General features: G+C 39.0%; 1 protein-coding gene across 3 annotated transcripts in view; it reads left to right on the forward strand.

The window, feature by feature from the left end:
* Positions 1 to 14,708, forward strand: part of TNRC6C (trinucleotide repeat containing adaptor 6C) — a 164,402-nt gene extending 149,694 nt beyond the window's left edge. For all 3 annotated transcript variants that reach the window (XM_089534920.1, XM_089534910.1, XM_089534930.1), the window contains 4 exons: positions 2,981 to 3,175; positions 6,822 to 6,892; positions 8,868 to 9,007; positions 11,404 to 14,708. In XM_089534920.1, the coding sequence (XP_089391046.1) occupies positions 2,981 to 3,175; positions 6,822 to 6,892; positions 8,868 to 9,007; positions 11,404 to 11,764 (767 nt within the window). In that variant the 3' untranslated portion in view covers positions 11,765 to 14,708. The remainder of the gene's footprint in view (positions 1 to 2,980; positions 3,176 to 6,821; positions 6,893 to 8,867; positions 9,008 to 11,403) is intronic.
* Positions 14,709 to 16,706: the final 1,998 nt, after the last annotated feature.

Below are 16,706 nucleotides of genomic sequence, written 5' to 3' on the forward strand. Positions count from 1 at the left end.
GTTACCTGACACTTCCTGCAGTCCCAAAAAGAATGCATACCAAACACCTACAGGCACAGCTAGGTACCCTTTATTTCAGATCAGCTTCACTCACCCACTCCACAGTTGTGGGAATTTGATAGGGAAAGAGATGTTTACATAGACCAAAACATGACTGCAAGAGCATAGAAATAACCTAGTGGTTTATTGTTCATACTCTCACTCTTTCCTACAAGTTTGCTATCTGTATTATTAATGTAACTCCTGCAATGGAGACAGCAGTATTAAAAATTCTTTCAGTAATTCAGTAACAATATGAAGTTGAAGGCTTTCATGGTCGGCATCCATAGTTTTTTGGGCTTTGTGGCCATGTTCTAGAAGAGTTTATTTCTGAAGATGCCAGCCACAGATGCTGGCAAAACGACAGGAATAAACTCTTCTAGAACATGGTCACATAGCGTGAAAAATCCACAAAAAACTATCTACTTCAGTAACAGTTTAGATTTTGTGTGACTGTTGATCATGGTTAGACTCTCCACTCAGCTATAGAAACCCATTGAGTGACCTTGGGCGTGTGTCTCACACTCTCAACCCCAGAAACCTCTGTGGTAGGGTCGCCATAAGTCAGAAATGATTTGCCGGCATACAACAACAGCAATATGGGCTGTTATCCTTGTTTACATGGAAAAAAAAAAACCTTCAGTTTTTCAATTATTATGTGATTCTTTTTGGTGTGACATTTCCCTTCTACTATTTCCTATAACATGTGCACTGACTATGAGAGAAATAGCAAGATTATGGCTAGCTTCCTGTTGGTTTATCCTAACTGGAATAGATCCATTCATTCAGTTTTTGAATTACGAGTCAACACATAGGTAAATCTAGTGTATTAGATGGGTCTGCTGTGATCAGGAGTCAGGACTAACAATAGGATTTAGGCCATAGTCTAATACAGTTTTTAAATTATTATTATTTTTTTAAAAGGTAGTATTTGAGTAGTAATAATTTTTTCAAAAGGTAATATTTGAGTAGTAATGAAAGCTGATTTATGTAGCTGTTAAATCCAATTTGGCAAAGATTTAAAAGTTTATCCTTGGCTTTCATGTTGTACAAAACTATACATGTAGAAAGAGAAAGGAATTTGCATCTTGACAATAGGACTGTTTGCAAATAACTGAGCTGTAACATTTATACAGGGCATATGGCATATAGCCAGCATGGCATAGTGGTTTCAGTGTTGGATTACAGCTCTGGAGACCAGGGTTTGATTCCTCACTTAGCCATGAAACCCACTGAGTGACCTTGCGCAAGTCACATGTTCTCAGCCTCAGGGGAAGGTGATGGCAAGCCTCTGCTGAACAAATCTTGCCAAGAAAACCCCATGTTAGAATTAGAAACAACTTGAAGGCACCATAGCGCGCACACACACACACACATATATGGACAACCCTGATTCTTATTAAAAGTGAAATGCTTGGTAGAGGAGGGCACTCAAGAGGCTCATCCTGCCTTACAGCTCAGTAAGTGTGTTTAGGATTACAGTCTTAGACTGTGTGTGAACCAGCTACATTTTTGTGGAAGTGGAACTATTTCAAGCATAGGATGTTAGTCAAATTTTTCTGACATAATTGATATTCATCTGTGGTTATTTCAGATGATGTTTGATCATATACATGTCTTAATTTTAATGAATTTACTAATATTTAATTTTAGAACAGCAGTGGGTCAGCTTAGTAACTTCCTGATATTGATGGACTCCAAATCCCATCATCCCTCACCAAGCTGTCTTTGCCCGGGTTGAGGAGAGTTGTCCATCAGTATTTTGAGAGCCACATGTTACCTTTTAGGATGACTGTTTAAAAACTAAAATTGCATTGAATTTTATTACATTTGTGTTAGTGATGACAAAAAAAGGGCCAGAATGGAATGTGCACTGTAGAAGTAAATGTTGGCCATGAGGGATCTTTCTTGTGGGTGCTTCTTGTATTACTCTGACATAACCTAAGTTAGGGTTGGACAAGTTTGACAGGTCTGGGGCCCAAATTCATGCCCACAGCAGCCACTACAGACTGCACCAGCTTCCAAAATGGGGGACAGGTTCAAACTGGAGGGGGGAACAAATCCAGAAGTGATGGGGTGTCCACTTTGGGAGGAGGTCAGCAGACATCCCATCACTTGTGGTTTTGCCCCCCCCCCCTTCCATATGAACTGGGGGGTGGCCTATTTGAGACCCAAGCCATTGCTCCTGGAAGTCTCTTGGAGCTGGGACCCATTTTCCAGTGTTTTGCTCAGAGGACTCTTGAGTGTGCTCAATCTGCAAGAAAAATCTTTGGGAGCTGTGAGCCACACTGACCTGAATTATGTTTGGCAGCTTTAAGTTTGGCTTTGAGAATGCTTATGACTGACCTTCTAGGTAACTGCCACTTTGAAGTGAAACAGATAATTTACCCCCCTTATTCTCCATGGCACCGCATTACATAATTAAAACAGTGAAAGAAACAAAATACAATATAAGACAGTATATACCAGCAGCCTGTCTCATCCAGCATTCTTTTCCAATTTGAGGCCCTTGCCAGTATGACTGCATATCTCTCAGAGTTTTACCAGTAAATCCAGGTCTACCTTTGGTGTACTTCATAAACAAGAGCAAGAGGAGGGGGCAGGAAAATTTTATGGGCTTAAATCATTTGAGACTGGTTCTGTTTTGAAGTCATGATGCCACATCAGTCTGATCTTATTGCTTGCACTTTAAAAGTCTTATTTATGGTGATTTTTGTCTAAGCCATGAAGAACCATTCTGAGATTTTGAAAAATAGTGTGGCAAAAGAGTATGACAGAATGAGAAGATATGCCAGTTAAGATCAACATTGTGATTATCCGTGTTTGCCGAGGAACATACAGTGCTTATTCTGCTAGTATCAAGATGAGAGAAGAACTCTGGGACTTGCACATTGTCCTTATACTACATTCTAAATACATGAATTGCATTTCTCTCTTGCAGGTAAATTGTCAGATATCAAGTCAACGTGGTCCTCTGGCCCAATTTCTCACACACAAGCCTCTCTGTCACATGAACTGTGGAAGGTACCCAGAAACACTACTGCTCCTACAAGACCACCTCCAGGCTTAACAAACACCAAGCCATCATCTACCTGGGGTGCCAGCCCACTGGGTTGGACCAGCTCTTACTCCTCTGGTATTCTTGACTTGTATTTTTTCTTTTTGCAATGCAGCACTTTATTGTTCATAATTTCATTTTTTTGGTTTGTGTACAGCCATATTATGGTAAAGAAAATGTTCATGTTCCAAAGGGTTAGTAGAATACATCAATTTGGAGGATTATTCCATACACTGCAATTCACTCTAGGAAAAAAAATCCACTCCTGGGTAATTTTCTGTTTGTCAGGTACATTTCTATGCGTTGTTCATATTTTTACATCAGCTAATTCATGCTAGTCTTAGATTTACCGGTGAGTAAGTCTTATTAATCTTAGCAGGATTTCCTTCTAAGTATATACACTTAGGATGGCATTGTCAGAAAGATACATCAGTACAAATTAATACCTCCTCCAAGTGCATAGATTATGCTATTTGGTCTACATAAGTATTGGTATGCAGAGAATTGAGCTTAGTATGGCTATATACAAGAGGGCTGCAATAATTGTTGCCATGTGGCATGTCCCTTTCGGGGTTCCAGGCACTCTGTTTTCTTCAATTCCCTCACCTCCACCTTCAGCCAAAGGTTCCATGGCCACTGAGCATGCTGAGTCCTCACTAAATTCTTAGGGTGGGATTTTTTGCCTATATTTTCCTCAAAAAATGTTTTTTGTACTTCAGCAGATGTTGCTCTGCCACCAAGCCTAGTGCTTGACCATCTCTTGTGCAACGAAGATGCCATTTTAGCTACATAAGGACAAGGAGTCAGAGAACTGAATTCTCAATTATGGATATGTTATCATAGCTATTTATCATCACTGCAAATGAAAGAAACAATTGGTCCAGCAGAAAACTGGCTTTTCTTATCAAATTTCTAATCCTTCTGTTTGTTTAAAACATAAAAGTATGTGTAATTGTGCTTTTCATGCTAAACAGAATTTTCAAGATCTAGTCACACAGTCACACTTTAATGCACAAGTAGGCCTGTTACAGACAGGCCAAAATAAAGCTGCTTCTAGTCACTTTGGAGGTATGGTATTTCAATGATGCATGCATCCTAAGAGTCCAAACACCGCACCAAAGCCACGCTCTGGTCCTAAGGACTGGAGTGCAGCTTTGGTGTGGCTTTTGGACTCTTAGGACTCATGCATCATTGAAATACCATACCTATAAAGTGACTCGAAGCAGCTTTATTTTGGCCTGTCTGTAACAGGCCGTAGTTACAGAGAGCTGTTCAAGCACCAGTCTGCTCTTTTGGGAAAGGTTACACATTTAAAGATAGAGGGGCCTAGATTGCTTGTACTGTAGGTGAGAAATGTTTCTGAGCTTATGATGATCAGCATTTCCAGCAGTGCCAATATTTACCTTCTTACTGAGTGTTCTGTATAATCTTACCAAGAACTGTATTGATCCCTATTGTTATTACTGATGTGACACTATCATGCATGATTCTTTGAGTGGTATAAGAGAAAAGGTCCCTGCCCCCAAAGAGTATACAGTCCCCAGGTCAAGAAGCAAACAAGGAAGGAGAATAAAGTGGAACAGAGGGAGAAGCTCAAATACATCAGGTTATAGAGTAGTTGATACCTATTCTTCCTACTAAGTTCTTCCATTACAGTGGAAGTGGCTATCTAGACACAACCTGATGGTGTGCACTAAATCCAGCCACAAACAACACATTTTATGGACTGATGCCACTACTGTGGTCTCTAAGGATGAAATTGTAGGAAACATGGGTGATCTTATCTGCAGAAATCAAGGTACAGTTCGCTATGTGGTTAATATTCCCTTTACTTTCAGGGTAGAGTTAAGTCACCAAATTGGGAGCAGGAGAAGTTGTAATATAAAATGGACTGAAGAAGCAATTGCAACATTTTGGAGATACATGAAGATTGCTGTTCAGTGAGAAATTAAGCAAGAGAGAAAAGAGAGAGCATAGAAATTGCAGTTGAGAATTTCAGGGATTTAAGTAGGCTGTGACTGTGATGAGCAATCAGTCAGGAAATTGTGGGAAAATGAATGGAAGTGCTCAGTAGTTGTTGAGGCATGGATTTAGGAAGGAAAGGCAGCTACATTTCATCTGGGGGGCAGGTTGACATGGTACAAAATCCCTCTAAAGAATGTTGCCAAGAAAACCCCATGATAGGTTCTCCTTAGGGTCTCCATAAGTAGGAAATGACTTGAAGGCGCACAACAACAACCGGTAAAAATTATTCAGCTCCCTTGTATTCCTAAATATGTCTGTTACCCTAACACAACACTGAATGCATTCCCTTAGAAAGAAATGACAGACATTTGCAAGGTTTTGTACGTTCCTAATGTGTTACCCTACAGAGAGGTTGTACCGGGGCATACATTGATGCCCAGTATCTGCTATGTCCAATTGGTTGTAAGAGACCAAATAACAGTTTCTGCCCACCCTTACACTTTTATCCCGAATAATGTTTAGCTTCATGGCTTTAGGATCCATTTTTAGCTACTCATATGTAGCCCTTGAAGTCCTATTTCATACTTGTTTGCCTTTTTATGAACTAGGATTCCTTGTTCACAAAAGGACAATATTTATTGTTAGACTTGTAATTCCGGAAGCAAACTGCTCCTGACGCTTCCTTTAAAATGGTATAGGTTATTTTCAGTTTTTCTGTGAGCCCCACCTAATGGACAATTAGCAAAATGTCCAGTTGCAGCTTGATGCCCGGCTACTGCGGTGCTTTTCTAAATGGTGCTTTTTAAAAATGCTGCCACTTTGTGCTTATAGAGTGAAGCCAATATTGAAAATGGAATGCCTGCTTGCACTTGTAGCATCTTTACTCAGAACCCTATCATTGGGTGCTTTTAACTGAATTAAAATCTCCCCCCTCCACCCTTCAGTTTGTGGAGCAGTGCAACACAAAAGGGATTTGACACTGATAGTATAGTAGCTGCCAGAGCAAAGTATAGTACATGTAAATGGTAAGCGTGGGTTCAACAACTAATGCTGCCTGGGGGGAGAAAAATCTGATAGAAATCTACAGTTGATTTGTACATATAATGAATGCTAATCATATAAAATTCACATTTGTTAGACATCCCTGTCAGAACTGAATGACACACAGTCATTCAGTTCAACTCTCAGGAAACACTTTTCAGCAATTTACCTATAGCAAGAGTGGGAATTGTGCAGCCCACCAGAACTGCAACTCCCAGGATTCCTCTATGTTGGTCATACTGGCTGGGACAGTCCATTCATCTAAGACAGGTCTAACTCTGATGTCATCCAGATCATTTGGAATATGACTCCCAGAATTCCTGGCCACTGATGGGAGCTGCAGTCCAGAAAATCAGAAGGACATTTGGTTGGGAAAGACAGAGCTAGAATGAGAAAGACTCCCTTCTGGAATTTCTTTAGGAAGTTTTCAGAATGTTTATCTTCAAAGACTGGTCAGTTGCAGCTTTATTATCTCATATACATTTATGAACTGAGGTCCATTGTTTCACACTAGTTTCAAGAGTAGCTACTTACAGGAGGGAAAGACAAGCAAGTATTTGCTAAATAAGCTAATTGAGAGACAGTTTTAACAAACATACTTATTAGAAATCCCTGCAGGATTTGTATTCCTCATGTTTGTGTCCTGCATGTTGTCAAGCCTTAGTTCAATGGGTTGGACTGGGTTTTCCCTAATCTTTCCCTTCTTTATGATGTATAGGCTCAGCCTGGAGTACTGACAGCTCAGGAAGAACAAGTAGCTGGCTGGTCCTTCGTAACCTCACACCCCAGGTAACTAGAGATCTTTCATGAAATCAGCTAAGAAATGTGGACTACCTTGGTTACAAGGGAGAAAACATTTGGAACCCTGCTGCTAAATCTTTCCGTTGTACCTGCAATTCTCAGCATATTTTATGACATTAGCCTAGCACTCTTTGCTATTTGGCTTGTCTGTCTTAAGCAGTGATTTGCTGGTTCAGTAGGTTTAACTCACTAGAGTTTTTGCTTACAATTTATAATAATAATACTTCAACAATATATTATCTAGAATTAGATGCAAACTCTGTTCTTGAGTTTGTACTTTGTTCTTACATATATATATAATAGAAAATATACCCCAACTTTACTCATTTCTGGATTGAATTCTTTTAGCATAAATCACATAGGATAGGCATATGTAATGAACACAGAACTGCATTGACAAGCAGTAGCTCAGAAGTGATGGTGCCAGCACTCAACATGTTCAAGATAGTTCAGAGTTGGATATCTGTGGTCAGTCATAGTACTAAGAATTTGCCTTTCAGGAATGTGACAAATACCATGCATACAGTAATCCCTCTAATGCTTTTGTGTAGTACATGAAAATAATAAGAGCAGACCTATAAGATGCTCACACATCAACTTTCCAGGGTCAAAAATGAAGAGGGAGGCTGCAGCTCTTTGCAGTAATGAATTACTGTACATGGGCATACATGAGGATACAACTCCCTCAGCTGCTCATGAGGTCTTCTCCTGATGTTAACATATTATATGCCCAATTGGGGTTAATAGGAGAAACTGTAGAATTAAGTGTGAGGTGAACGTGTAAATCTCCCCCTTGTACTGTATATTACCATGTTACAATATGATGTGTGTTTAATGGAGATATGTATAGAGAAGCCAAATAACAAAGAAAAATAGTTCATTCCAGCAAATCATGTTAAACAGATTGAGAAGTACATAGTTTATTTATTTATTTATTTACTTACTTACTTACTTACATTATTTATACCCTGCCCTTCAGCCCTAATGGCTCTCAGAGTGGCTTACAATTATTATTTTTAATAAGACGGTTCCCTGCCCTCAGGCTTACAATCTAAAAGACACAACACAAAAGGAGAAGGGAATGGTGGTGGGAAAGGGGATGAAGTCCAGTGGTTCTTCTCTCCCTCTGATGCCTGGACCAAGGCAGATGGACTAGAGGGAGGGCTCTTCTAGCCCCTGATGGAGTTGGGCCAGCCTATTCACTCCCTCCCAAATAATAGTGGAAACACAAAAACAACTATGATAGGAAAGTCAGATGTTTTAGCTTAAGATATGTCTGGTTAAAGTCTTGCTCACCTTTGGTTTAATGAAATAATTAAATAAATCTATATATTAGAAATTTCACAGTGATTGAAAATCCCCTCAAAATCTTTGGTATAGAGCAGGAATGGTCAGCTTCCCAAGATCTCTCCCACACACACACACACACACATAAATACACATACCATGCCAGATGTGGGAGGCCCACACTCTTTCTCTTGTCCCCGAACTACACACACACATTCTCCAGGAGATGGGAGGCCTTTCATGACATGGGTGCTGACCTGTTTTGGCTCAGAAGTCACTTCTAAAAGTGAGAAAGGCCTCCCTCAGTCTGAAACAAAATTAGCAGAATTGTCCTTCATTGTCTAGAAGACATAGATGACTTTTTTGTTTTTTAAACAATTCAGAGGCTGAGGCATATGTATCCTATGGCTGTACTTTGCAGCTTGATTATATCTGTACTAATACAGAGGAGAGGAAGAGAAGCAGCAAATGTCAGAAATAAAACATCTCTGACCCATGATTGTTGAGTGTACCAGTTATGGCAGACTAAGCTGTTCTTGTATTTAGGCGCATCAAAATTAAATAAACCTTTTCATTTGCTTGTCTTGAAAGACTGTCAACCATTAATGAAGATAATAATGACAGGGACCAAGGAAAGAAGAGGAATAAATCTTTTTTTTTCTCCTTCTGCAATTAGATTGATGGATCTACACTGCGTACCCTGTGCTTGCAACATGGTCCTCTTATTACATTCCATCTGAACCTGACTCAAGGGAATGCTGTGGTCCGATACAGTTCCAAGGAAGAAGCAGCGAAGGCCCAGAAGTCTCTGCATATGTATGCTTTTTTCCTTTCTTTTTCTTTATTTTTTTTTTTTTTTGGTATTTGCTGTGGTTCAAGTGTGATCTAATTCATTATAATCATATCTCTGTAAACGATTGACTAAAAGCATTAAATAAATAGTCCTCTTTATGATATAAGACATTCTTATTATATACTTTTAAAAAAAAAACGCTAGCATATCCAAAAAGAGAGGGATTTGTTTCTGTTTAGAATCACTTTCTATTCAATGCTGTCACCACAGTTTAGACAAACACTACATCATCCCCAATAGATAGCCATCCAGCCATCCTCTTATTCCCCAAGATACTCTGTTCTACTGCTGAACTGTTCTGATGTTTCTTACAGTTTTTGGCAAAGACCTGACTCCCTGCAATTTCTGTACATTGATTTTAGTCCTGCTAGCTGAAGCAAAAGAGGACAAAGTAGCTTGGTCTTGACAGTTTTTCTGATACTTCATTATCACTGCCGTGCCTGCCCTTCAGGCTAAATGTACCACTTGGTTTCAGCTGTTCCTCATAGTATTAGTTTCTAAACCCCTCTTCATCCCAGTTACTCTTTTCTAGTTCTTCTTATATTTGCCAGTAGCCTTTTAAAAATGAACCTAGAACTGGGTACATTACTTCAGATACAGCCTGCCTACTGTCAAACTATTAATTCTTATTTCCTGGCCACTATTCTTCAGTCCATAGAGCCCAAGACATAGTGGATCCATAAGCCACCTAGGTCCTAGTAACATGTATTGATACTAAGTCCAGTCCCCTAAATTCTGTATTTTTGTATTTTGTATGCCTAAATACAATTTATCTCTTGTCTCATTTTGTTATTTTTTGGACCAGTATTCAACCACATTTAGATATTTTTTAATCTTCCTCTTTTCTCAAGTTAACTCTGTGTTTTTACTCTGCTCCCCAAATAAGTTTAATGTCCTCTTGAACAGGTTCACAAGGTTCATGCCAAAAACATTATTCCTGGTCACAAAGGTTCATTCATCATCTTTAAGGATTCCTTTTCATGGTCATGAAACAAAACCTTCCCCATGACCCTATCTGCATAGCCTACTGTTAATGTATTATTTGTTTGCCAGTTCCCTGACATTCAACAGGAATGTCAACAGGAAGAAAAAATGAAAATACTACTTGTCCCCTAAGCTCCTTCACTTTTCTACTCAGAACCATATACTTTCATTACATGCTCTCACTGTGGCATTCATTCCTACACTGACAAACATTCTATAGGAAAAACAATACTCCTAAAACAACGTGTCTGATATGTACAGGGCTGTCTTATTCTCTCTGTGTGTAAGGAGTTTCCAAATGTTTTCACATGTCTCCTTCTCCTCTGGTTGGTTGTTAAATTTCTCCTCCCTTTGTGGCTCGAAGCATCTTCCTGAGCGCTCTGGGGAGTGCAGTGCAGTGCAGTATTCCATTTCCAGGTGGCTGAGGGTCACTGTCTTTGGGAAAACCTGGTATCACTTGTGTACTTCCACTGGCACAGAATGTGTCCTGATTTGCCAGGTCCTTTTTGGCATGTTGTTCCACTCCCCTATTTCTTCTGCTTTGGTTTTTATTATTGTTTATTTATTTAAGGGATTTTTATCTCACCTTTCTCCCAAAATGGGATTCAAGGTGACTTGTTTTCTTCTTCCTCAGAAACCTCTGCCTCTGTTACTCTTTCAGAGGACCTCCTGCTTCTCATCTTAAAACATTTCACCCCCTTGAAAAGTTCGAAGGGTACAGGGTAATTCTTCAGTCTGCAGAAGTCAAGCCCTTTCACCTTCCTTTCCAGGAGAACTACTCATTTATTTCCTGGCAGGTCACTGGAACAACTTTGTCAGTGCTCTTGGCATTCTATATGCCATTTCCACGTACTCTCCCTTCAACCTCCTCTGCACTCCAGTCATTCCCAGGGAACAGACCTTTGCTACAGAGCTGGCCTCTTCTGATTAGCCTAAGATCTACACTGAGGCCCTACCCACACACCACAAGCTTTTATAGCAGCAGCCTGAGTCATGTGACCCAGCAACCAAATGTCCAGCCCCAACAAAGAGTTGCAGAATGTAGGGAAGCTTTGATTCACCAGCCCAGAAATCCCTGCCATTTTTATCTCATGTTAAATTTAACACTAGTACATTTAGGTTTGAATTTTAAGTTGTGCATTCAGTCATATTGCCTTCCTAAATAATGTTAAAGGTAAGGAGTGAACAGAGGAGTAGAGCTAATTCAGCTCTCAACTTTGGGATTGGATCACTTCTGTGTTGTTTGTAAGAGTGACAGAATGATGGCTGGTGATAATGAATATTTACAGTGGACCCTTGTTCCCCGATCCTGCAGAACAGCATGCACCAGTGGTTTCCTTTTGAGCATCCCCTATGTCTTTTCCTCTCTTTTTAGGTGTGTTTTGGGGAACACTACCATCTTGGCCGAGTTTGCTGGAGAAGAAGAAGTGAACCGTTTTTTAGCACAAGGCCAGCCACTGCCCCCCACCTCCAGTTGGCAGTCCAACACTGGAACCACTCAGACACGTTTGGGCTCCACAAGCAGCTCACATGGCATGGTGCGCAACGAAACAGGCCACTGGAATGCCCCTTGCCTAGGTGGGAAAGGGAGCAGCGATCTGCTCTGGGGCGGGGTCCCCCAGTACTCAAGCAGCCTTTGGGGTCCACCCAGTACCGATGACGGCAGGGTGATTGGAAGCCCAACGCCTTTGAATACTCTGCTCCCAGGTGACCTTCTGAGCGGGGAGTCCATCTAGGACACCAGAGAAACAAATGGAAGCAACAATCATCAGCACTAAAGAAAAATATATATAATGGTAACCCTTTCCAGTCCAGGGCATCACGAAGAATCCAGCTTTAATAGATCAGACTGGCAGCCCTTTTTTAGTACCTCTGTCCAATATTGACTATGAAACTCTGCTGAAGTCCTTGTGAACTGTTAGTGCAACAGTATGGGCTCACTTTGGTCAGTGTCACGTGCTAATGATAGGTTTTGTGTGGATTTTTTTTCCCAATGGCTTTTTAATTTTTGTTTTTATGTTTGTATGGTGTTTTTAAAGACGTATAAAAGCTGCTTAGACTAGTTCTATCATGAAGGGCACTTTTCAGAATTTGGGCTGGAAAGGGTTATTTTATCAACTTTGGGAGTGGGGGAGGGATGATGGGGGGGAATGTGAGAAAGCCTATTTAAAATGAGCCTGTGATAATTATGCACATTACCAGAGGCGGACCCAGTAATCAGTAGGTGGTGGCGTCTGACCAGCCCGTCCACAGCATGGGGGAACAAAGCTTATGCCCTCAGCTGTACGACTTGGATTGAGAGGTGGGATGGAATATCCATGCCCGCTACTCCCATGGGTCTTGCCTATGCACATTACACTTGTTTCATTACTTTGTGTGTCATTTTTTTTATTCCCCCCCCAAAAAAATATTAGAAAGGTTTTTGAAAACACAACACACACATGCACACACACACACACATATCAAACATGCAACTATACTTGAATCCAGCAGGCCAATAACAAAATGTGAACACTTTCTATTATGACACTTCCAGGTCAGCATCAGAAAACAAACAGGCTCTAGAATATATATATTTTTGGTTACTTTTTTTCTTATACGTATGCATTGGGGAAAAGATGGAGTGATTGTGAGCGTATGGATGCGTGTGTGGACGTCAGTCGTACAACTTAACAAATTGTGTGACCTTTATCTTTTTTGTTTATTTCTTTCTCCCCCCTCCTACTATATGCTTTTGATTTGCTCATTGGTCAAATGTTTAATTGTTATTAGCTTCTAACTTTGCACTGAGTGTCCACAGCCCTTCTTGTAGCTAATCCTTGTTTTTAAGAAAAAAAAATTGGAAAAAAAAACTGATAGGAGGGGCTGGCGACAATTCATGTGTAAATGTTTACTCAAGGACTCTTACCGCATTAAAAAAAAACTTACAGTGTGTATCTCTGGAGAATAATATGTATATCTACCTTTAGCAGCTTTTTATTGTGGACTAATGCAAGGAAATAATTACCGGAGTATTGCACCATTTTTTCCCATTCGGAATATAAAGTTTAAAAAAAAGGAAAAAAAAACTCTTGATGAACTGTGGCCATAAATACTTGTAAAGAGTGGATGGTTCCCTGCAAGCCGGAACGCAAACAAGCACTTGGACATAGGTTTTGACTGCTTTTGGAGGAGCCTATGGTTTCAGCTCCCACCTGTTTACAGACCTTTTTTTTTCCTCCTTCAAACTTTAAAATAAAAAAAGGAATTGAAAAAAAAGAAAAAAATAGACTTCCATCATAAAGAAACCTATTTTCAGAATGAAGATATGCTACTTCAGAGCTCTGGGATTGAACAGTGTTTGTTGTTATTGTTGTTGTTGTTGTTGTTTATCCTTTTTTTGGCCATTGCTGTGTACTCTTTTTTTTGTTGTTGTTGTTGTTTTCCTCCTCTTCGTCAGAATGGCGAAAAATATTGTGATCACTATCTTGCACATGGTGGAAGATGTCTCAGGAAAGCCGGGTTTCCCGAGGAGCAACTCCACACCATTTCATGTATTTTTTAAACCCAACTCCTAGCACTGAAGATATTATTAAAAAACAAAATGAAAAAAAAGTTAAAAAGACAGTAAGAGAAGAAGAAAAATACCTAATCTAATGTGTAGCAGTTACATATTTACCAAATAATGGACTCAAAAGAAATAGATGTTTGAAGAGTGCTTTATATATTAAAAAAAATTGCTTTATGTTTAAAAATGATCAATGTTTTTGATTGTTTTGAAAGGAAGAAAGACAATGGAATAACATACCCTTTGAGTATGTTTTTAAAAATTATATGAACATTGTGCTCCCTGACTACTTGGATCAGGAAACTTGTGCATTACATTTTGTTTTGTTTTGTTAAAGATTAGCTTTTTAATGGTTTTGTCCAATTAAAAAGGGTCCTGCAAGATTGCAAATCAACAAAAGCTGGTTTTCTAGAGGATCATGAACTATGCACAGATTGGGTTCCAGACTTGTGTTTTCTCAAGTTTTCGTAGTGTATTTAGCTGAATACCCTTTTCTCAGAGTGATTGCATCTCATTCTCATTACACGCACTCTACATATGTATTGTGTATATATCTCTCTCTTAATACACACACACACACATTATATTTATATATAAAATACATATGTGCCTATGTGCGGATTGAAATAGTCAAAACAATTTTCCATGCTAAAGTTTAGTAATGAGTTGTAGAAAAATAACTCCAAATCAGTTAAAATTGGGGATGGACATTTTTTAAGAAAACTGTTGATTTTTAAAAAAAATTTGTTGGCCTTTCATTTTGAATTCAAGATGTCTGTAACTCTGAGATGAAAAGATTAAAAAGTTTGTGGCTTTTAATGTTATTTCTCCTCATAGAATGTGATTGTTAAAAACATGCACCAGAAGTTGCTTTCAAGAGTACGAAGATTCTTTGAAACTTAATAAACTGCAGTTTTTCTTGGCTGTTAAAGAAGGCATGTGTATTTTTCTTATGTACAAAAATGACTGTTAACAAATAATCGCGTAGTTTTTATCACAGCCTTTGTGAAGGGCATTTTTTTAGGTATACCACATTCACTACATGTTAAATGTGCAACATGTAGCAAATATCTGAAGTGATTAAAATCTCACCGTCTCTGTGTGTATGCTTTACTTTACATGATATATTTCAGTTCTAGATTGTGGACTCACTGCTTATGAATGCCTCTGTTTGCTGTTTGTATTTGATAGCTATCTTCTTTCTGCCTTAAACTTTAAGATGAGAATGGATTTCATATGAAAAGGTATCTGTATTTTTGTTTAAATAATTTGATCATGTTTTTCCTCCTTTACAATCTTGCAAGCAAACAACAAATCTCTGCTGAAACTCAGATGAAGTATAGAGATAGAATACAACCCACATAGACAATTTTTGACAAGCTTCTGATCCACCATTTCTGTTGCTGTCGTATCATTTCACTTTTTGAGAACAAAGATTTCCACGCATAAAATAAGCAGAAATGGCTACCAAAACAACATTCATATTGAAGAGAATTATTTCAGGTATACTAATATCCTCCTAGGTTTTCTTCTCCTTATATTACAGTTCTTATTAGAACATTCTTCCTTAACTTCCAATTTAATTATAATCAAAACGATGCACCTCCAATGTAATGGTTTCAAGTACAAAGGTTCAGGATGAGGGAAGGGTTTTGGCTCATGAAGCACTAAATTGTTTAATTTGGTTGGAATAGAAAATTGAATGCATGTGAACCATAGATCAGTTTACTTAGGAGTTGTTGCTATATGTTTTCCAGTCATTTCTGATTTGTATCAGCCTTAAGGCAAACCTGTTATGTGGTTTTCTTGACATGATTTGTACAGAAGAGGCTTGCTACTGACTTTCTTTGGAGCTGAGAGAATGTGACCTGCCCAAGGTCACCTAGATGGTTTCCATGGCTGAGTGGGCTTCTGGAGTCCTAGTCCAGCAGTCACACCACTATACCACACCGGCTTTCTTGCTTGGGAGTGTGTTACCAGGAATGTAAATAATTTCTGTGTGGGCCAGTTCTTAATAGATGAAAAGTCCAATTCCTTTGGATAGTTCTCCAGCATTACAAAAACATTTCCAGATATGTGAATAAGTAGGTTTATTAAACAAAGACTTTCCCTTTACATCTTGTATACTTTGGGAAAAGTGAAGACTTCAAGTGTTTCAGCACAAATATCTCAGCTGCTAAGGAACACCTTTGTGCTTTGACTTTTTCAACTAACTCAGGATGGCTATATGAATTTATGATCCAGTCCTGAACATATAGCATGCCTATGTCAATCCAGTGCTTCTCAAACTATTTGATGTGCTGGGTTGACAGTTTCCTCTCCCATGTGCCAAGGATTGGTACCTTATTTGTACCGTATTATTACTGTATTTGCATAGCTTCCTGGAAACTTGCTGTAGACCAGCAGCGGATGGCTTGTAGACCACAACTAGTCCATGGACCACTACTCTGAGTAGCACTATTTTAATCTGTGTTGCCAAGAGTGTAAATCAAGCTAGAATCCTTTTTCAGTTAACTTTTGGCCATTTTATACACAAGTTACCATTTACATTGATCTTGGGGGAAATGATTTATAAGAAGGCTCTTGCTTTCCATTGGGCCAGAATGAATGAATGATTTTAATGAATTTAATTTGTGTAATTAATACATTTTTGTCGTGGCCTTTATCATGAGATCTCAAGGCACTGTACAAGTAAATTAACACAAGCAATTTCAGATAATTCTAGTTTTAAAACAATAAAATAGTGTAAACAAGATAAAAACAAGATAACCAGTCTGTATGTTAAGACTGGTTAAAATGCTAAAATAGTTTAAATCATCTGTGCGTACAATTGAAAAATAAACCAGGCCCCAAAGGCTTCAATAAAAAGTCATGTTCTGACTTGATGGTGGAAAGAAACTAACATTGGCCCCAATTGGGCATCAATAAGAAGACGTTCCACAACTGGGGTGCAACAGTCGAGAAGATCCTCTTCCATGTTGTCCTCTAGTGTCTAACTCCCACTGGTGGGACACAGGAGAGCATCTTCAGAAGATCTCTCTTCAGAAAGTTATATAGTTATATCAATGTCCCTTAGGCCATTTAGGACTTTGAATCTCATCACCAGGATGAATTTAGACCAGAATCAAATT

The sequence above is a fragment of the Sceloporus occidentalis genome, unplaced genomic scaffold, assembly GCF_023333645.1.
Source record: "Sceloporus occidentalis isolate IW3139 unplaced genomic scaffold, rSceOcc1.0.p SCAF_1, whole genome shotgun sequence".
NCBI lineage: Eukaryota > Metazoa > Chordata > Lepidosauria > Squamata > Phrynosomatidae > Sceloporus > Sceloporus occidentalis.